This window comes from Bombus fervidus, chromosome 16 (assembly GCF_041682495.2).
Source record: "Bombus fervidus isolate BK054 chromosome 16, iyBomFerv1, whole genome shotgun sequence".
Classification (NCBI taxonomy): Eukaryota; Metazoa; Arthropoda; class Insecta; order Hymenoptera; family Apidae; genus Bombus; species Bombus fervidus.
In genome coordinates this window covers 3,211,261-3,233,500 of record NC_091532.1, presented here as the reverse complement: position 1 = coordinate 3,233,500, position 22,240 = coordinate 3,211,261, and the positions used below count along the sequence as shown (strand labels likewise).

The following is a 22,240-nucleotide window of genomic DNA, read 5'->3' as shown; positions in this document are numbered from 1 at the left end:
CCGTATTATGGTCCCCGAATCAAGTTTTCCATAGTATAATAAGCAATTTTATGACGTGCACTCGTAATTATATTGAGATTAGATAAGACCGGACCCGTTTAGTTTTTGCAGCCCCTAACCTGCACGGGCATTGTCCAAGTGGAAAAATTTGGACCCGCGACAAGGTTTGTGTGCGTCCGTGTGTGCGATTCGATACGTCTTCGTAGAACGTCTATACGTTCACGTGACTTTGATGATACGTCTGTGCCTCTCGGGAATATCGTTAAGGATGAGATCGATCAGCTTCATTTTGATAATGAAAGCTGCAACATGCCGATGACTATCCAGTTGCTAATCATTTGAAATAATATTTAAATAGGTGGAATGTGCGTTTCGTGGATTCGTTCCTGAGTCTTTAAACTTATTTATTGTCGGCGAATTTAGAAAAGTTACGAGAAGAATTGATTTAACCTCCGAATATTAAAATCACACAGTGGTTATTCAAATTCTCTGTTTTCAGTAAGGATTCCATTTTCTGAGATCTGTAAATCCAAAAACCACGGTCGTATGCTCTGAACGATCCGAAATCGATTTGCAAAGAAGGTTGGAGAAGAAGCAAGCGTACCGGGAGCGATGGTTTTTGTTTGGCGCGAAACTCGAACCGACAACAAACAAGCCCCGCGACACGTTGCATTTACAATGCTATTTTTCTCCTAAATGGAACTTCTTCTGATATCGCGATCGAGAAGATCGGCAGAGGCCGGCGTTTTTCCGATAGGCCGTGATCGAGGGTGCGCGGGCCCGCGGCTCGGAATGTCGGACGAACCGATAAAAACCGAATCAAATATCCTACCGTTCGGTCTTCGTGGGCCTCGGCCCCGACTAATGAAAATACCCATTGTTAACCGGCCGGTTTTGCGCCGAGAAATTTTCGGCCCCAGTATCTCGATCTCGTGCGGCATTTCACTGCCGGACGTATTAGGCTGAACACGTAATTACTGCGAGTTTCTTTCCGCCCTTCCTCTCCAACGACGTACACGTTCTCCTATTTTGGACGCGCCGATCGTTTGAATTGACTCGATGGATAGGAAAAAGTCGCGAGAAGATGCTCTTGGTTGCTCTTGGAAATCGGCGAGAATGTTCTTTTGGTTAGTGGCGATGGGAGGAATTTTTTATTCGATGGAGCCACAGGGAAAAGGATGGTTGAAAGCGTTGCTTATATGACAATCCTTTTGATTCAGACGTTATTTCTTTCAGTTCCGATCTTTTACTCTAAGAGATCTGTTTTATTCGTTAAACGTGATAATTCACGCCTTTCTTTGAATATGCTATGCATATACGTAATACGCGGTCTGTACATTTTTTTCGTTCTTAAATTGAAATCCAATTCATTCTTAACAAAGAGCGAGTGCAATTTCGTTTGACGAACAAATTTTCTTGGGTATCGAAGAAAACACGAAGTTTCAACGCGGAAGACGAGTCGTGGCCTCCGTTGGGAACGTCGATGGCCACACGACAATCGCAGTCAATTGCCATTACGGGAAATTAAATCAGTCGTGCTTCTATTTACGCGGACCCTAGCGTCGTGTAAATTGACCGACCACCGAGAGATAACGCCGAGACACTCGATGGTGGAACTGAAAGACGGAATCGAAATCGAAAGTTTTCAACGGTCTACTCCGACGAGGTTTCACATTATAATATAAATGTATATCCGCAAATGCGATGGAAAGAATCAATCTACTTGACCTAGTAAGAAGAATTTAAATTCACAATAAAAGAAGATCGAATTGACAAGGAGAAAAGATTTTTATCTTAAAATAATATAAGCATACGCTATCGTCGCTGCAACGTTAAAAATTCTCTACTACTAAACAAACGAAACGTGATCAGAAATTCTTTACCAAAATATGCTGTCGACAGCACCATCGAATTAAACGCCGCGTTAAAAATACCTTAGTACATGTACAACCAAGTCAACGAAGCGCTTCTAGACACGATCGAAGATACTATTTATCGAAAACGTTCTACCAAAATACGTCATCAGCGAATCGAACACCACGATACAAGTTGCCTGGTACAAAGCAAAGTCTGTAAAGCCGCGGTAGCGTAATGGTACCTCTCGTTTGGTCCGCGACGTCGACTCAAGACTCGAGGCATCGAGAAGACGTCGAAGCGGTGTATCGAGCTATTGACCTCGAAAAAGGAGGAGAAGAAGCCTCGGAGCTTCATTGAACGAGTCGAGAGGGTCGATACCGCGGGCGAACGGAAGAACGTGAAAACAATTTGAATCGCGGCCGGTTGCATTCATTTGGGGATCGGTTTTGGAACGGTTTCTCCCTGATCCGCATTTAAGTTAGCCTCACGTTCGGCCGCAGCACGTGATCCAGCTGCTCGAGAGGAATCCCACGTATCCGTGACGTCACTCCTATCTCGGCCCTCTTGGTCGAACACCAAGCTGCACGAGCCGATACCGGGCGCGAGCGCGAGACTTCTGTCTAGTCGCCTGACTTATTAGGAATTCCGCTCGTCCCACGTGCAGAAATTCGGCTGCGCCACGTGCATTCGCCGGACGCACGTTCTTATAATTTGCGAGACGTCGCTGGACTGCTTAAACCGACGCACAGCCCTCTTTCTACACCCGGTTCTTCGATCCTTGTCGACCGAATCGGTTCACCGTTCACGGCTCTTGTTAGCCCTGCTACCATGCACGTACACAGACTCGCGAAAGTATTCAGATGCTTGTAAACAAATACCTTTTACGAGCGTATTACGCGTTACATTTTCATTAGCATTGTTAACGATATCCGGATGTCTTCGTCCTTAGAAAGTGTTCGCGTGATTGTTACGTTGTATCGATTCTTACTCACTTTTGACGGTGGTTTGAAGCTAGCTAGGAGCTAGGTTACAAGTTAAGATTCGAAATAAGAAGAATTAGGTTACAAAATTTATGCGATGAGCATTTGAATTCTCTAAATGTTTCTGGTATCTCTTCCTACCTCGTCGATATCTTATCGATGTTTATCAAAAGTTGCTCTTACTTCGTGTGTTTATATCGGTGATTTTTAACGTTTAACACGTACTGTAAATTTACGTAAATACTTCAACATATTAATCTTTTTAATCTACGTTTCGCCGAAATTTCTCTCCATTCAAGCTCGCTCTTTGAATCGCTAACAAACTCGCCTGCTTATTTATAATGGAAACAGGAGATATCGTAACAATCGTGTTTCAACTAAAAATGACGAATGTTCTCCGAAATCTACGGACTGCCCTCCGATTTGATTTTTTCGCCGAGATATCATCGATCTCGTAAACGTTAGTTTCGTGGCAGAGGTGCCTTTTTGCGAAACGAACGATCAGCAGCCCGCATCATTCCTATTAATCACCACATTATCATTTAATTGATACTCTCGCGGCATGGCGTATAATGCCAGAAAAATATGCGGAGGCAGCGTATTCTTTCGGCCGTGCAGGAACTTTTTTAGCTCCCCTAAATCATGTCAGATAATAAGTCTCCGCGAATGTCCTAACGTACGGCGTGATAATTCACGATGATAGATATCGTAGCCGAATATTCGCATAATCCTTTCTTTATATTGGTCGATCAAGGGAATAAGATTTGTGGTGAAGCATCGGCGCCCCGTGGATACGCGCATGCCCCCTTCGTAGCTCTCTAAATCTTGCGCCATTTTGGACCATATTCGGTCACGCGACTTTTCCTTTCTTCTTTTCTTTTCTAAGGAGAACGCAGACCTTGACAATTTCAGACGCTCCTAACGTTAAATAAAATAATCGAAGATCGCAGGAGAAAAACCTGGCAAGTATACTTTCGATTCTGCGGAACTTTACAGAAAAACAGACGAAAGGAAAAGAGGACGATGAGAAATTCTACGCGAAGGATATTCCACAGAAAACGAAGAAAAATCTTTACGATTATGCGTTTCTTATGTACGTGATACAAAAGAAAGTCTGTAAATCTGACAGGCAGGCTGTAAACAAGTATGTAGTACTTGGAAGAAACATCAAAGAACCAAGCTAAGGCGGTCGTCGGAAGAAAAGAAGAACGCTCGTATATCGTAAACTTCTTGTATGAATTAAACAAACTGAGTATCCGATATAAGCAAAACATTAACAGACTGACCGAACATCGAACAACGCATCCATCGTCCATCATAGCCTCCAAATCATTCACTCCCTTCTCAAACCTTTCCGCACTTCCATAGAACTTTAGAAGCCTCTACAGAACCTTTCGTCATTTGAACAAAAAAAAAAAAAAAAAAGAAAAAAAAAGAAATAAAGAAAAAAGATAGAGAGAAAGGGAGAAAAAGAAAGAAACGGTAAAAAAGTTGGAAAACAAAGGGGGAGGAAAAAAAAGGAGTAGAGGCACGGAGTCGCGGTTCAAGCCGGTAACACGGGACACGGTGAAGAGAGAAGAATGCTCGGTATAGATCACCGGTCCAGAGCGTAACGCGGGGCATTGGTTACGGTAGGCGAGAGCGTGTAGAAACGCGCATTGTCGAGCTCTCATAAGACCAGGAGGAAATCGCGCGCGACAATAGAAGGAGAGTCGGGGCACTCTTCGTGGCAATAGAGGCCGAACGAGTCGGCTGGAAGAAGAGGTGTTGCGCGCGTTCGTCGCATAAGAAAAGTACCGAGTCGATGTCTCGACGCGGCCGTCCCAACCAACTCGGGGAAAAATCCTCCTTCGTCATTGTTTCGCTCGTTTCTCTTCCTTTCAACGTTATTTATCGGCCGGTTGAATATTCAGCCAGCACCGGGCACAAAACCGTCGGGACACAATCAGAGGAGCCATTTGGACCTGTGAGAGGCCAAGAAAGTTGGGAACACACGAGCTGCCACATGGTGTTCTGTGAAACGCGAGTACCCGACGACGACGACGACGACGACGACGACGACGCGAACGCGTATAAACGTAAGAGAGTCTCGGCCGTGCTCGCACACGCGCGTTCCGCGTGGATATTGTTGGGGAACGAGGTTGGACGTTGGACGAGCAGCACCGTCAACGCGAGTACAATGCCGCAAGAACGGCGGAATGCATTAATATTAATAGTGGCACCGAAGGAGTCTCCCGTAACGGTGGCTGGAGTCAGGTGAGGCTGTTCCTGCATGAGACCTTTCTGATGTTCACCGGCGAAATCTCTGAATGTCGTCTCTCGCGAGAAGATTCTTCTTTTTCTTTGTCTTTTTCACGTTGTTTTTGCTCCTTCTTTTTCGGGTTTGTTCAGTTGTTACGTTTTTTAAGGTAGTTTTAACGAGGTTGCACGAGTTGATTCAGTTTGTCGCAGTTGATGCCGGTTGATGTATCTTATCTGGCGAGATTTTGATACGCTCCGTCTAATAGACTTTCCGCAGACACAACTTTTTCTACGATCAGTGGTATTTTATCTTGGTGAAGTCGATTTGTTTGATGATTAATAAATTTTCTTCAAATTAATCCCCAATGTAATATTCTCAACGATAGAATCTTCTTGTAGACGAACTTTATCGATCGTTAATCAATCATAATCTATCTTTAAAGTTAAGAGATCTTCGAATATCGGAGTCCATCGACTTGGTTTTTTACCGGCTCGAATGATCGAATGAACGTTCGATCGCTAGAATTTTTTCACCAGTAGCGCAATTTTTTCTCGAATGGCCGTGTTTTCACGCGTACAAAGGATTCGGCCGACCGCTTGTTAGGTTGGCAGCCCAAGCAGAGGCATACTTGCCATTCGATAAGGTTGTCGCCTGGAGCATTGGTTACGCCTCCGAGGTCGCCACCCGTTTACGCCCACGTAGGTACCTTTTCTTTATCATCACACCTTCACGGTTACTCGCCGTTCCGCCGTGTTACACGAACCTCTGTAGTTTAACAGTTAAACCGTACCTGCCCCGCCATTAGTACGTGCGAACGTTCAATTATATCATCGGGGTATTTTAATCTTTGTCCGAACGAACAGCGAAATGCGATCAAATAGTTTTCTAGACGAAGAGCGACCAAGAACTACCGTTTGCAGCGGTTATTGCTCTACGTAGATTTTGTATTTTTTAATAGACTTTGATTTACTGGGTCGAACAAATATTTAGAAAATTTTCTCGTCTTTTGTAGAAAAGAAAATATTTTACACGGATCGACGACTCTCTCCAAATTTAATCTTCAGCATTAATACCATTAACCGAGATCCCGGTTAACGCTACACAGTAGAGACAATGATCTACAAGCGAAAAACAGAGGTCGGAAATTTTGACGAAATCTCTGTGAAGATAAGAGAAACCGCGTCGTCCCTCTGGTCTCACTAGCCGTACAACAATATGGGCTGATGAATTATTGTCAACATCAGAATGGGTTAGGACCTTCTGCAGAAATTTCATACATACATGTATATGTATATATATATATACATCTATATATATATATATCTGCAAGGCGGCATCTTCATAACGCGAGCAAAGGATTTTGATAGTCTTGTAGGTTCAGTCCTAAAGAACGTGGCGAGATGGAGAACGAGATACACCGTGGCAGATGCTTTGTTACGCACTCTGGTGCATAGGTGTATGAGTCATCGTTGTATTAATTAAACAAATCCCGAGGATGCATAATTCCTTCAAGTTCAAGATGCACGATTTTTTTTTTTAATTCAGTTCTTCTTACTCGCGAAATGCATAATTTTTTCATTCGACTTTCTTACATTTGCAACTCTAAGAATAATAACATCTTCTTTTAATTTTATCTAGTCTCTCAACCTCTTTTTTATTTATTTATTAAAATTAATATTGTCATTAATGAAAGAAATATAGAAAATATTCTTTACTAATAAGTGGAAGATTTAGAACAACACGAATTTGAACGATAGGTTATCAGCGTTTGAGTTTAAGAGGGTACGCGTACGAGGGTATGCTAATTTCGTGAGTTAAACGCGCGTAGGGTAGATTAGGCTTACAATGATACTTGCAGGGGTTATAACGTAATTTAAATTAATGAGAGAACGAAACACGAGCATCTCATTACGTATCGTTGAGTTAAACCTACCAGACAAATCTTTCTCTTTTACATTCACACTCATATTCTACTAAACTTAATGTTTCGATATTCCATATTTAATGTCAACTACATATACATATATATATACATATATAAAATTACTAAGCTGAAAGTATACTGGAAGTTCAATCCACAAATGAACTCTAACCAACTCAGTTACGTTCAAACACAGTCTAATCTCCAGCGTGTTTAAAAAACAGTAAAGACGATACAGTTCGACGGAGTAAGAAAAGGAAGTAGAAGGATTCGACTGAAGAACCGAACAAAGAGCGATGACGGGGAACGTGTGTGCGTGGACGCCGGGGGAGAAATAACACAGCTCGTGAAATGGCTTAGGAGAAGAGCTGATCCGACTTCGGATCGGGCCAAGGCGTTTCGTTGGTCGCTTGACCTCGTCGGGTAATAAGAATAAATGTGATTCTATTACGGGTTCAATTGTTACTGCGGCAGATAGGCGGTCCTCGAAGCCTCCGACGAAAGAGGGTAGATGATCGCGACCGATAGCACGGTCCAGGATGATTTTACCTGTACCAACGCCGCTTTTTCGCTCCTGATTGCCACCGATATCGATATTTCCATGATCTGAACGATTGTTCGTGGCTACTGAATTAGAATCGCGTACTGGAAATAGTTCGCCCTAATCAAATTTGTCTGTTAAAGTGTTAATTGCTATTTTGCAGTTGCAAACGATTGTAGATGTGTCGACGAGTAAGTCGACAATTGATCGAGTTGGTTCGTGGTTTATCTGATCGTAGGAACTTGAAATGCGATTTTTACGGACAAATTGTAGTTTCGTTTGTAGATATTAGCAGTACGTATTTTACACTGTTAGAAAATTTCGCTTGTAGTTCATAAAAAAAAAAAAAAAAAAGAAAAGAATGCTGCTATATATTTTTGAAAAAGTTTTATAGGGTGCTGCTTCATACGATGGATTATTAAAAGTTAAAAGCACATGTTCGTAAAATAAGTTGGCATTTTTTATACTTTTGAACCCTGGTTGATATTTACAATGTCCAATCATCAAAGAAAAATCATACAAATATCAGGAATTCGAAGCAACACCGAAAACTCAAGCACTCGCGAGAAATTACTCAACAGGATAAAACGTACTCACCGTGCGTTGACAGAGGTAGGATTTCCAACGTCGTCCATGGACGGTTTCCTAGAATGAAACCACGAATGAAATTCGTTATTGTTCGCCTGCAGCTGCATTAGAGCGGGGTATTTATACGTGCTGTACAGATTAGGCGTTTGCCACATTCTGCTGTACATTTCCGCGTCCATCGTTCTTTTACTGTCTCTCTGTTCAATCCCTAAGAGACCAACCCTCAAAATCCCACTCCATTATGTCTATTCATAACCCACTACTTCAAAGTACCCTTCCGATCACTTCAAATAACTCAAATATCCATCGAACGAATCAGATCCTCTCAAGTTGACAAATCACCAAACAATCTCTCTCTAACAACGTTTCTTTGCCCAAATGACACCAGCAAGAAAAAAACATTCATCCCGTCAGTGTTCACCAAAAGATCACCGAAAGTCAGTGAAATCGAATCGAGAATCAAAGTTATAATACGATAACAAAAATTTGTCCTCCTCTTCGCGATACAACTTCGTTCAGAAGTCTATTCTGTCAAATTTTCACGTTCACAAAGCGTCACTGAAACCTTGTCCGAAAAGAAAGTTCCATCGTCAAATATTCCTCTTCTTTCCAATTTCGTATCCAAGCGAGTAACACGTGGTTGAGCAACGACTCGACGCGAGTGGACGTTGCGAAGTACAACCCCCGATGACGAAGAGGAATAGAAAGGGAGGAAGAAGAGGACGAGCGCGCGAGTACCGCGACCGAGGACAAGACTTTTGACAGGCGCAACACGCACGCGGTCTGAGGGCGTGTGCATAAGTGTCATCGAGTAGAGGCGCGTGTCGGTCTCATGCTCGGCCTTGCCCGAGCCACCCCCGTCAAACGTCACCCCCACCAGTTGGTTGTCGCTCACTGCGCGCGCCCCTAGCACGACTTTCTCGCGCCACACGCGCGCCTACCCCTCGACCAGGGATGTTTAACCCCTGGGCGAGTCTGTACGGTTGCTCGAGAACTCGTTACGTCGCTGTTAATTGCGAACGACGTGGATCTCGCGGGTGGTTTTCAGGTAAGCGATGCTTTCTTGGAAGAGTTTAGGATCGTTGTTCCCTGAAAAATGCTCGATACCCGTACGTTATATAATCGTTTTCGTTTTATACTCGTCGGGGTAGTACCGGAAAGTTTAAATTCAACTTCGGTTGACTGTTGTACGTAGCGGCGACGTTGTTTTGCCCGGAGCTTGTTTATCGTTACGTTTTGTACGTCAAGACGCTACGAGTCGCTCTCGCTGACTCGTGTGCCGCTACATATTGTTTTGAGTATCATATTTCTAGGAATATATCGAAAAAAAAAGTTTACATCACAATTGCTACGTTTTCCGGGACAAAGTTACGCGATCATGTTTTTTTGATCACGACACGCAAGAAGTCGGTGCTCCATCTTCATTTGCTTGAGATCAGAAGGGCTACGGTGCCAATAAAACGGGCTATCTCGATGGTGGATTGTGTATCTGTGTCTATGCCACAACGTCACCCCTCTTTCGATCCGAAAGTTTCTCTCGAAGGGAAGATCACCTATTAAAACCCAATGGGATTATATTCTTAGAATGTATTAATGTTGCCACAATACAAACTGATATCACACCGATATATGTATATATCTTTCCCCTTCTCCAATAGATGAAAGAGATAAAAATTTAACTTTGTCTCTTCTTAAGCAATATTCTTCTCTTGTTGGAATTTTAAAACGCGTCATAAATATCGAAATATCGAAATACTGGATTTTTTTTAGCAGAAAGAGCTACAAACATCTATATTTTTATCGATACGTATTACGAGAAAGACTTCCGATCGTTATGTTAAGGGATTTTGTCAGGAAATATGGGAAACTTTCACCGGCTTAATTATGAAGCACAACCGAGCAACCTCTCATTAGCAAACGCACGATACTTTTCCTACGAAAGAAAAAGTGAAGCGTAGCCTGGTTACGCTAGATTTTATAACGCCTTAACCGGTAACTAGTCCGGCTGGTGCACGTCTACAGAGAAGCTCGGAGCCTAACCGCTGGACGTTCCTTTTACGAAGACGTTTCCTATGCTGAACTGTTACGACACGATGATGCTCATTGCCACCGACGATGTAGACGCTACATAAGTGCTAATGAGCGCTTCTTCTACCAGATTTCCATCCTTCTCTACCTTTCTCATCGATTACCGATCCAATCGTACGCGTAGAATGTTAACGAAGAATTTTTTATCAATTTCAACGAGTGCTAATAATATTTCTCATATGGCCAGAAGAAAGAGCTGTTAATACGAAGCTTAAAAATATGTAATTAGAAGAAACGAATTCAACAGCAAATTAGTTTCGCGCATGAGTAAAAAATAAAGATGATTGGAAATTTATGATGACTAATAATTACCAGAAATAGATTATTACCGAGTTATAAATATGTATAGGGTTATAGATTTGCAAGCGTAGATATTAAATACCAATAAATATAGAAGGGTAGAAATATCTCTGGGTATTAAATTCATCTTTGACACGATACGATATTAATCATCTGTAATTGAATTACATGCACGTGGAAATTGTTCTGATCAACGTGTAGCCACGATAGATATGTTGGAATAAATTCTGGAATGTAGACACAGTGTTCCGTGTTTTGTCTCGAGTCGATTAAAGCATGTGTGTAATATGTAATTACCGGTTACACGTTTTATGGCAGGCTAGATGGTTTCCTGGTTTCTTTTAATACTTGATAATCGATTCACGAGGTGATAAATAAGGTGATACCTTCAGATGGGAATATTAGAAGACTCCAGTTATCTACATCTTTAATACGGCTTTCTGCAAACTCTCTGCCAGCTTTCCAAAGAATTCTCTTATTTATTAAAACCTCTTTAAAAAGGATGGTCGAAAGATATTTGCAAATTCTTCGCAAATATATCTTCTTACCGTATAAGAGGAATCTTATGGATTTTTTTACATTTTTTACATCAAACATACATAGCAACAGAATTAACAACGTCGATATGTTTAAACGTCTTCTACGCGGAAGTATCAAAGATCTCTGCACTGCCTCGAACAACCCCTCTCCGAATCACGCACGAAAGAACCAAGTAACATTCTCTCTAAGCTCGGCGCGGAGTAAAAATGGATTTGGAGCTGGTCGGTGTGTCCGTGGCAAAAAGCACCTCTCGCGGGGTTCACGAAGGTTGATCGAGCGCGGCGTGTGTGTGCATGGAATGGAAGGGAGGACGCAAAGAAAAGGCTTAAGCCGAGGGTTTCAACGGAGGGCAGAAGTAAGTATCCGATACCAAATTAAATGATAGGACGGCGTGCGCGCCGCTACCGGAGACCTGTCCTCATTCCAGCGCCATTTTCGGAAAACAGCATTTCATTGCCGCTGCAACCCGACCAGGGTATAAGGAGGGTGGTATAAGGAAAAAAACTGAAAAAACCGAAAGAAATAGAAAGAGAGAGACAGAGAGAAGAAAAGCTCTCTCACGCGCACAGGGACGTACATAATCGCGGACAATGCGACCCGTATACGGTTCCAGCGATCGCGGTAAAAAGTTATTTGTCAATTAATACACGCGTACCGCGTAGTTAGTCGCCATGAATACGCATGGAGGATACACGAAGACGAGGAAGCAACGGTGGCCACCGGTTAATGTTGTCGCATTACGCTGATGAGAAGAAGCCAATCATAGGGGGATCTTTACCACGGCGGCGGCAGATGGCGAAAAACACCACGAATCCGAGCGGATCGGTGGAATCGTTTCTAGAAGAGCACGGCCACTACAATGGAATGCTTTGACCGGATCCGATGCCCGTTCAAGATCCTACGGGACAGGATGGATCTTGAAGCTGCCCCGTCAGCCTGTGATCCTCGCTGTCGATTCGCCACGCATTTTTAGCAGCGTGCCGCACAAAGCGCTCTCGAAATTGGCTTCACCGCGATACGCGTGTCCCCCCAACGGCCGTGCTCCCGATCCTCCTTCTTCCTCTTACGTCAGCTCTCTGTTTTCTGCCTTTCATTCGCGCGTCTTCCATTCTAACCTGTTAACTCGAGAAAGACGAGCGCGAACTCGTGAGTTGAAACGAAATCGTTACACCTTTCTTTTTAATAATCCGTGGATAAGAAAATTATTCAGCTGGATTACTATGTTTCGATGTGCTCGTCATGAAGCTCCTTAATACCGTAGGTGACTGGTTTGCGTCAAATTCCCTTCTCCTTGATATACTTGTTAATTGACGATAAAATTTAACAGATGCAATTGATGCACCTCGATAGAAAACATTTCAGACGAATCAACCCAACGTTTATCCATCTCGCATCATCGACACATCGTTACAGCCATAATTCGTAATACGAAATACAAGATTTATATCCGTGGAATCTAAAATCATCTGGAATAAGATTAACTCGCGTTCCATACCAAAACCGACAGATGCGTTGATATTTGCGAACGTGAGTAATTTCCAGGTTGTAGAGCGTTACAGAGGATTAACGTAGAAGACCTGGTTTCGCTATTGGCATCGAGAAGATGAAAACGATGTCCTCGAGTGGTTGCGCGCCACACATTTTCCATTAAAGGCGGACGGGCAAGAAGAGCAACGAGCGGCGCGCGATTATATTAATTAGCGAATACCGTGAAACCCGCGTAGGCCGAAAAGAAAATCCGCCACGTAGCAAATATATATCGATGACGGGGCGAAAAAAGCCGGAATGCAAAAGGCCGAGGGTGAGGGAAGCGGTTTGGCACATTTTTTGAATCGCAGGAATGCCGATACAAGCTATTAGAGGGAGAGTCTGGGGCTTCTTACGTGGAATCGTTAACCTCGGACGGTAGCCACCCGATAAAAGACATCGCGGACGAGCTCTGAATTAATGAATCGAACGGATGTAAAACTGTCGCCCCGGCTAACTGTCAGAAGAAACGGAAACTGTACCGGGACGATCCTTGTAACGATAGTTTCGCGGCCAGCTGGACACGGCCGCTCTTACGCCCGTTAAGGATTTTTTCGTTTACGCGTAAACGTAAGTACGTCTACGTGAATAGACTATGTGGATACACGTTCAAATCGTTTTCGAGTTTAACTAGGGAAGTACACGCTGTGTACAATGTTTTGCAAGCGTTAAGAAGTTGTACTTGATTTACGCAGAATGCTAAATTTCCGAGTTTTTGGCGCGCGTCGTTGGAGTCTGCCTTCTTTGAAATACAATTTGTTTCCCTTCCTTTTCTTGTAACATCGGCGATCTATCGCATAGGTATTAGATCGCGTGTAAAAGGAGAACTCGGCTGATTAATCGATACATCGAAATATCACATAGTTTTAAAATACTATCAAGTCGGAACTATCTGTAGTTTTCCAAAAGGATCACATTCTCATTTATCGATCGCATCGAAGAAGAAAATTATAAATCACGTTAGTGGATGTTAAGAAGATGTATAATGCGAATCACCATTCGCTTATCTCGTATCGATTGCAACAGGGAGACGAATCGAAGAAGACACCGCGACACACCGTGAAAGCTCCAAGGTGGATGGCGTCGAACGATTTCATCGGATTCTCGCCGCAAGGGTCAAGTATACGAAGAGAACCGTAGGATAGAGAGAAGAGGAAGGCGCGGCAGCGAAACGTGCGGAGCAACAGAGACGGAGAGACGGAGAGCGTGCAAAAGAACGAAAGAAAGAAAGAGAGATGTTTGTACGCGCGCGTGTGCCTTGTGGTCACCCGTGGGCCTTCCATTCAACCGGTGGCTCGACTCGCCCACTCATTCCTTCATTCATACACGCTGCACGCGATTTGAATCGATAAGCAAACCACGGAAGCGAATCTTTCCTATTGGCTTGGCCACTGCCTCGTTATCCGCGTTTCTACACGGAATTCTTCGTGTTCCCTTCTTTCTCGTCAATCTTTCAAGTCCAGCATATTGCATCGAACGAACTTACGACATTGCTTTCTCGAGAAAATAATTTTTCTTATATCTTTGTGAATTCTCGTACTTTTTCAAAATCTTATTATTACGTAGTATTAAAATTAGAAAAGAAGCTGGTGTTCTTTGACGTCGTTAGAAATTGATTATTTAATAATTTTCTAGTAATTTTCAAGAGCCAGAGAATTATTCATTCTTCATTTGGGATCGTACTACCGACAAGAAAAAAGGGAGATTCGGATTTAGGTTCTCGGATATTAGCACGATTGGACGAGAATCGTTATCGAGATTCGACTCGATATCGCTTATAATTCCTTCGAGATCAGTCGGGAACTGCAGGCTATTAACGACTACCTTCTTATTATACTATACCGTATAACTATTCCGATATCAACGTGTGCCACGCATAGTACGTACATCACATCGTGTGGAAGTTTCTGAAATAAAACAGCAATATCTCGAATGATATTGCAATAATTCCGACCGAATCTAACCCCAGATTCTCTTAGCGAACAGGGGCAGGCCAACGAACGCGTTTCCCGTAAAGTTGCGATGATCGTCGATCCCCGATGCTCGAGGAGGATCCAGAAGCCACCGATCCGGAGTAGCAACCAGCAGCAGCAGCAGCAGCAACAACACGCGGAGAAGAAGAGGCAGAAGCAAAAGTAGAAGAATAAGGAGAAGAGAACGTGAGAAAGAAGAAGAGCTACGATCTTGAAAGGCAGAGAGTTCGAGCGAGAAAGACGAAGAAGCCGAAGAGGGCGAGGAACGTGGAGGCGGAGGAGGCCAAGGTGGAGGTGGAGGCGGTAGAAGGGTGAAAGGGTGAGCGAGGGGGGCTACGACCGGTCGGCTGGACAGACGCATGGACGGACGGGATGGAAAGACAGACAGGACTGGAGACCGCTCATTACGGGCGGCGCATGCGCGAGGAATGCGGCGGCTCTGGTCTTCTCGATACAATAAATATAGGATCGGATCGGATCGGCAGGCCAGGCCGAACGAAGACCAACTTATCGGCCATGGTAATGGAGAAAGAGAGATAGAACGATGGATAAAGAGGAGGTACGGTGTAGAGGATGGACAGACACACGTAGAAGCAACGTTCAGCGGGAAAGTAAGGATGAATCGATGAACGAATCGGCGGACAACAATGCCGAGCGTAGTAACGACATCCAGTTAAATCGAACGCCAGCAAAAAAATACGCGGTTGTTTAAGAGACCAGGCTTATACCAGGCCGGGACGCGTATCCTTGGCTCGAGCCGATCACGGCTTCCGGCAAACGACCCGTCGTTCCTCTGTTATTACGATAGCGGGCCGACCCTATCGCGATCGGTGCGCGATCGATCGCTGATGAATTAGTTTTTATTTTTTATGTAAGGTCGAGTTGTGTTTGGTTAATGGAGATAGTCCTTTGGATCCGAGAGTACAGCTGCCAGAACTTCATTTATTCGAATTTGTCAGAGGACAAAGAGTTACGAATGGATATTATCGGTATCATCGCCGATCCATTGGATGAAATTATCTTCCTGGATAAATAATAATCGACGTTCTAGGAAACGACGCAAGGAAACAGATATTAGAGGATTAGAAATAGGATAAGAGATAAGAAAGAAGATAACGAATGACATCGCATCACGATGGTTTATGACATAAATATATCTAAATAACACCGCGGTTAAATGGAACGTAATTTAATTCAACGGTCGTAAAACCGAGTAATTGCACAATTAGAAAATTGAGATAAAAAAGCAACGGCGGCATTTATCCGTCCTTAGTTCGTAAAAATTTGATTATCGGTATCGCTTAAGAGTCGACGAGAGTAACATTAATTAAAATCATTAGAGGGACAAGATGAATGAAAGAGGAAAAGCACAAACAGCCTGTAATCCGGACACGTTTTTCATTCATTATCGATAATTTCTGGCGAACAACGCCATTAAGCTCGGTAGAATAAGCGACTCACACGCGAACGCGATCGGCAGTACGCGCTCGTTCAAAGTTAGAGGGTCGCGATGCACTTGAAAGATGAGCACCCGGTTTAAAATTGTAGGGAGCGGACGTGGCCGATGTATTCGCGATATAAACGCTGATCAATCAGCTCGCCGGTGCATTTAATCGATAGTTCAATAATTATTAACCTGGCTGAGGGAACAGGGCCTCCGCAAGATTGCCCGCTTTACGAATTCCCATCCTGATAGTTTTGTTTCGCGACTTATAAATTGCCTGTCTCTAACGATCTCTTTCAGATGAACAGCTCATTAACGACGCGTATAAATTATTCCAACGATATTTCAACGATATCGTCCAATCGCCGATGTATTCACCTATATCGATCGATGCATCCACCTCGTAAACGAACCATTTTCGTCGAGCATCGATTTATCGGCGATACGTTTCATTCTATATTACAGAAGATCGTTGTTCGCCTGTAATAATGTATCAATTTCCACTGTTTCTATGTAAATGCAGCTAGTTTGTTACACGGTGTTAACCTTCGTGCAGATGTATTTTATTTGATCGTTTTATGTTCGATTTTTTAATATAATTACGAAAGAAACTCGATGATTCGTGACATTTTTTGTTTGAGACAGTGCGTGTTTTGAGAGAATTCGAACTTGAAGCGAAACTTTGCATTGAAATATTTCAAGAAAAGTAATATCCCAAATCGTAGAGTCATGTTTCAAGAAACATTCCAAATGTATTATATTACAAAAGATTCGGTTCGAGTCTTCTCGATTATCCTTTTTTCGCTTCACTGTATATTTTGGTGACAAAAAATGCAATTGGATAAACGATAAATTAAATAAAAGCTGACCGATCGACTGGTAATATGTGTTCTTCTTACCGATGATACCTGGTGGACCAATTACGCCATATTCCTTGCACGTGGTCCCCAGGCGTCTTATAAAAAGACAAAAAAGATGGAAAGACGTCGTATGCCGGTCGTATGCCGATAACGTCGTGCGAGCGTTATTAATTATCGTGGTTCGGCTGTTCGCAATTAGCGCTGGATCAGTTTCGGCAAATTACAACGAACCAAGTGTCGTCATTAATTACTTCCCATCGTCCGTTGAATTCATTTAGAATAGCTTTCCCTGAAAAGCTGTCCCGGATCCTTCTACGATCTTGCAAATTACGCTCACGACCCTGTCTAGTTCGTTAAAATACTCTTCGCGACGATGCGTCGAGCTTCGTCTTTGTGACTGTGGTGCATTTATTAGAACAATTTGTCAGAACACTCATTCGCTATAACTGTAGCTTATGTTCACTGGAACAGCTGCGTCGAAATTGCTACAAAGAGAGATGATTATAGAATCTAATGAAAGATTAGATCTTGGATCGCCTATACTTAAACGCTTGTCACAGAAAACTTCTACGCACGTATTACGTGTGTTATACTATACAAAGTTTGAAATTTCGTTAACGCTATAATAAAATACAACTATCACGATTATGCGTAATACACTCGCATAATACATTCGCACGAGATTTCCACGCATAACGTTCAGATACTTTCTTGCGCATCGTTCGAGATTGAGTTGCCCGTAATAGTACACATTACGATACCAGCAAATAGTTTTCCTATTTGAAACCTCATCACACGCAAATAAGCGGAACGGCGCAGAACGTGGACCATCAGCTGGAAAAAGTGGATTTGAAGCGGCGTGCGAATAGTCAGAGCGGAGAGAAAGTATTCGTGGAAGGGCAAAAAGCCGGCATCGACATGTCGATCGAAAGAAGTGTCGCTAATTTGATGTAGCCGGTGTATACGGCGGATCGTATGGCGGAGTGGTTTGGTCACTCGCGAGTTGATTTATACCAGTGGGCAAGAACCTCGTGGCAAAGCTCGTTGCCTTGCTCATTGCTTCCACCGCTTGTCTCCGTTCTCTCTCTCTTTCCGTGCTCACTTTAAACAATGGAATTGCGTCGCGACGTCAATCTCTCTGTATTATTCACCTCGCCCCTTCACTCCTCTATATCCCTAGTTGTTCCCTGTTTTCGCTACCTTTTCTGTCTTTCTCCACCACGTTTTTTTCGTTTTTCGATCTTTGTTCCCTCGTTTTTCTTCTTCCTCTCGTTTTTTTCCAAGAGTTTCTCTTTTTCTGCATCTGTCGCTCCTCGCGGGAGGGAATACATCGAGAGTCGAAGGATCGTTTAAAACGGTGTTACCAACGCCTAACGCCTCACCGGGTGTGTCTTTCGACTCTCGAGTCTTCGCCACGGATCTTTTCTAATTTCACGGACGTCAGTTCAAGGTTTGCATGGAATACGCGTGATCGATAGATAGGCACGTGTTTTTCGCGGTAATTCGAATGATATTTTTCGATGGTATTTCTCGCTTTGTTGGAAGCGATTTGAGGCAGGAAATCGTAAAATTGGTTGGACAGTTTTGGAGAAAGTGAAAGAAAGCAGGAACGAGTGGCGAATAAATCGAGTCGAGAAAGAGTAGATTGAGTTTGATAATATTTGAGGAACGTGTTCTGTGTAACACGTTTGAAACGTGTTCGTCTGCGTTAATATTATGTTTGTAGCGCCTGTCACGAATGAGAAATAGAAAAACAAAGATGTCCTAACGAGCAATTCCTACCGGAAATATTATGTATACATATGGAAAAATATTTGCCAACCATTGCATTTTATGAATACAGATAATCCTAGAAATGAGAATTGTTTCTTGTACTAACTGCAAGTCATCTTACCTGTCTGTCCAACAGAGAGCGTCATCTCGATACCTAAAACAAGCGAAGACAAAAATTTTATTAATCTCGTATATTATCAAAAATCCTAATAATAATGCATTTAATGATAATAGTCAATAAAGTACTTGGATTATTTCCATAAAGATTGAGACAATTGCGATTGATTATAAGTTGCTGGACATTTAAATAGCTCAGGGTCTTAATAAATCAATGTTATACGTGTGAGATAAAAATATAATAAAAAAACTGTACTAAATGGTATCAGAAATCTATCTTGAAGAATATTTCATTCAAGATGAACGAGTGTCCCGTATGAATTACGGGTAAGATATTACGTACGTAATTATAAGTTACCTATAAGTTATCCGACATGATTTCTGTAATTACGAGCATACTATATAATATCTCATAAATATCTGATCTGCATATAGCAATTCAAGAAGCTCAAAAATAAAATTCACATAAATAGCGATTTAAAATCGTACTTTCCTCGACGAATGCAACAATATCGATTATATTAATTTGTTATGGTGTACGATCTTTGCTCGGTCCCCTATACGCCAGTCTCGAGACCCGAGAGAACGTATCACAGCTTACAGGAAAAAGCTTTTATATGAAAGCCTAGCTGTGAATAAGATCGCCGTCGTAAATTGTGCGCGAGGCTAATCTCACGGTTGAACGCGGCCATAGACTTCACTTCGTTTGACTTCGACGAGTAGCGAGACCCTCGAAAAAAACTCTCTGTCGAACGAATTCGCAAGCTTTTCAATTCGTTCGTTCCTTGCAGTTTGCTTTTATTGGAAGCTAATGCTTTGGTTTAGGAAAGAGCTAACAATAATCGAGACGTTTCGTAAAATACGTTTTCAACCCCAACTTTGTAGCTATTTTCACCTATTTCAGTAGCGAGATAGTTTTATGTCACGATACGCTATTAATCTCGCAGTTGCATAGAATAAATTTTAATAACTTTACGTTCACAAAAATATCTATATCACAATTTTCTCTACCATCGATTCCACTCGCCCAACGTAACTCCTACAACAACGCTAAAATTCACCCCGAAACGTAAAAAACAAAACACCTAAAAGGCTTCTCCTTCCTCCATTCTTACCCCCGTGAAACTGAAACTAGAAAATCGTGAAACTACGTTAAAAAAAGAAAACCCTGGCAAAGTCCGAGAGAGAAAGAGAGAAAACGAGACAAGGAACGAAAAAAAATGAGAGAATCGAGATCAGAAGTTGGTGCGCGTGGTGTCGCGGATGAATCAGAAGGTGCGAAGAAAGTGGGGCCTGTCAACGGGACATGATTTAAAGCCAAATATTACGACAGAGAGCACATTTCTCGAGCGTCCCGGCCCGGTTTCACCCTAGCGCGGCGTCGCGGCACGGGGGTGGCTGCGACGCGAAGGGATGAACCGTAAGTCGTGCAGATATGTTCGCCACGGTTTATTACCGGGATGCCGGAATGGCCCAAGCCCGTAGGAACATTGATTTAATGCGGGAGTAATTGGGCGACCGGACGTCTCTATGAGCACGCCACCTTCCACCGCTAATGTGTTCCCGCCCTTCTAACCTTTCGGTTAACCACCATGCAAGCGAGCCACGCTTCAACCCCCTCTTTCTATCTTTTACTTTCTCTGTCTAACGTTGTACAACCTCCACCCACGGGACGTGAGAAAGGCGAACGCTTTATTGCCGCTTTTATTGCTCGACGAGTTTTAGCCGCAGTTCGGATCGGCTTATGGCGCTTATTAAACTTTGATGTCACCAAATCGCTCTCGCGCGCCTCTATCTATACCATCCGCCTCGCTCGTGGCGTGCATGCTTATTTGTTGGGAATAATATGGGACAAGGAGAAGAGTTGGCAGGTTGGAATAAGAGGAAATTTAAAGTTGGTATCTGTTTTTTTATCCTGATTTTGAGAAACGATACGACATCGTAGGGGGTAGTTCGGAGTTTCGACGTTAGTTAACATTTCGGTCAGTGGTTTCGTTAGAATTGGTCGAATAGCAAAGCTGTATAGTAAAATATCGGTGATCTGATCTTTCTATCAGATACGCTGGAGAAATATATACTTCGTAATCGTAATATTTTTACAACCGAGAGGCGTAATATATTTATTCGTATCTTCTGAATTTTTCTATCTTTTAGATATTTTCAGATGATTCGTCTAAGTAACGATTTTCGAAATTTTGTTCCAGAATAGTTTCTTGAGAACTTGCGAGTATCGAATCGCAACATTTCCTCTTACTAACAGGCGCTGTTACGCTTTATTTTTATTATATTTATTATCCGCAGAACCAATCTTCTGGAAGTGAATGTTAACTTCAGAAGCACGATCGTCGTTAATGTTAGGACGTTACCGCTTGCAGTTTGGCAGATCGGACACTCCTAAAACCTCATACGATACGCATAACAGCCCATGATTCTCACCTTGGACGATATCGTCGTATATTCAGACACTTGACGACAATGTGTCTTCACGAGTCCATAGAAGGATAAAGTTTCTTACTTTCCCGTAAAATTTTGTTGCCTCGACGGAGAGATTCCCGTTAAACGGGCAAACGGTATTACCAGAATTCACACTGATGATCGGCATCGCGTGCAGCAAATTGAAGGTTTCGCGTAGATTTGCGTGCGATATCGATGATGAAGTCTTCGAGCTGCTCAAATTTTATTAGCCACGAACTCCGTAATCGCCGTGAAGTAAATGCAAATGATTTCAGGCTGAAATAGGCGGTTGAGTCTTATTTTTCCCGCTTCACGTAACACGAATTAACCAGTTGGGGTAATGCCCGAAAATTACCGAGCATTTAGTCCCCCGAAGAATGCGCGAACCTGGACACAGGCCTCTTCTCTCATCATATGCCATCTATCGTACGTGTTTACGCAGTTATAGTATACCGAAAGGTATTTCAAAATGCATATGGTTGATTCTGTAAACATCCATATAAATGATTCTATATATACGACAATTTTAACGCCAGTCTATAAATTTATACAAAAAGTCCTCTTCCTTCTTTCTAAACTAATCGCTGCGCTTCTATTCGAACTAACGATTCTATTAATTTTATCGATTTCGTCAATTCTATTATACCACCGCGAATCGACTTTTCAACAAAATTGCTCCCCTCGCCCCAAAAAATACAGAAACCGACAGAGTCGACTCTGAAAATTACCATTGTCGTATCAACGGTAGAAAATCACCATTTCGCGACACGTGTCGATAAGACGAAACAGATCGGAAGACGTAGGCGTACCGCAAACGTGCCTTACGAGCAGTCATAATACGGGGGGCAGAGGTTTGCATCCACACATGGTGCGACCACGTGTTTCGAGCCGAGCCGGCAGCCGAACGGTGTAAACTTTAACTTTGCCTAACACCGGCTGCGCGGAATGTCCGTCCCGAGGACGAGCTGCCTTTCGATCCCGCCGTTGCTTTACAGAGGGTGAGAGTTCGCGCGGGGATAAACGCAGAAACACGGC

At 42.9% G+C, this 22,240-nt stretch overlaps 1 protein-coding gene across 10 annotated transcripts in view; it reads right to left on the bottom strand.

Moving 5' to 3' along the window:
* LOC139995526 (uncharacterized) overlaps positions 1-22,240 on the bottom strand; it is a 261,227-nt gene that overhangs the window by 87,858 nt on the left and 151,129 nt on the right. For 8 of the 10 annotated variants that reach the window (XM_072019115.1, XM_072019116.1, XM_072019111.1 and 5 more), the window contains 2 exons: positions 18,756-18,788; positions 8,139-8,186 (listed from right to left, as the gene is read on the bottom strand). In XM_072019115.1, coding sequence (XP_071875216.1) covers positions 8,139-8,186; positions 18,756-18,788 — 81 coding nt within the window. The remainder of the gene's footprint in view (positions 1-8,138; positions 8,187-18,755; positions 18,789-22,240) is intronic. The other 2 variants (XM_072019114.1, XM_072019117.1) reach the window with 1 other exon arrangement.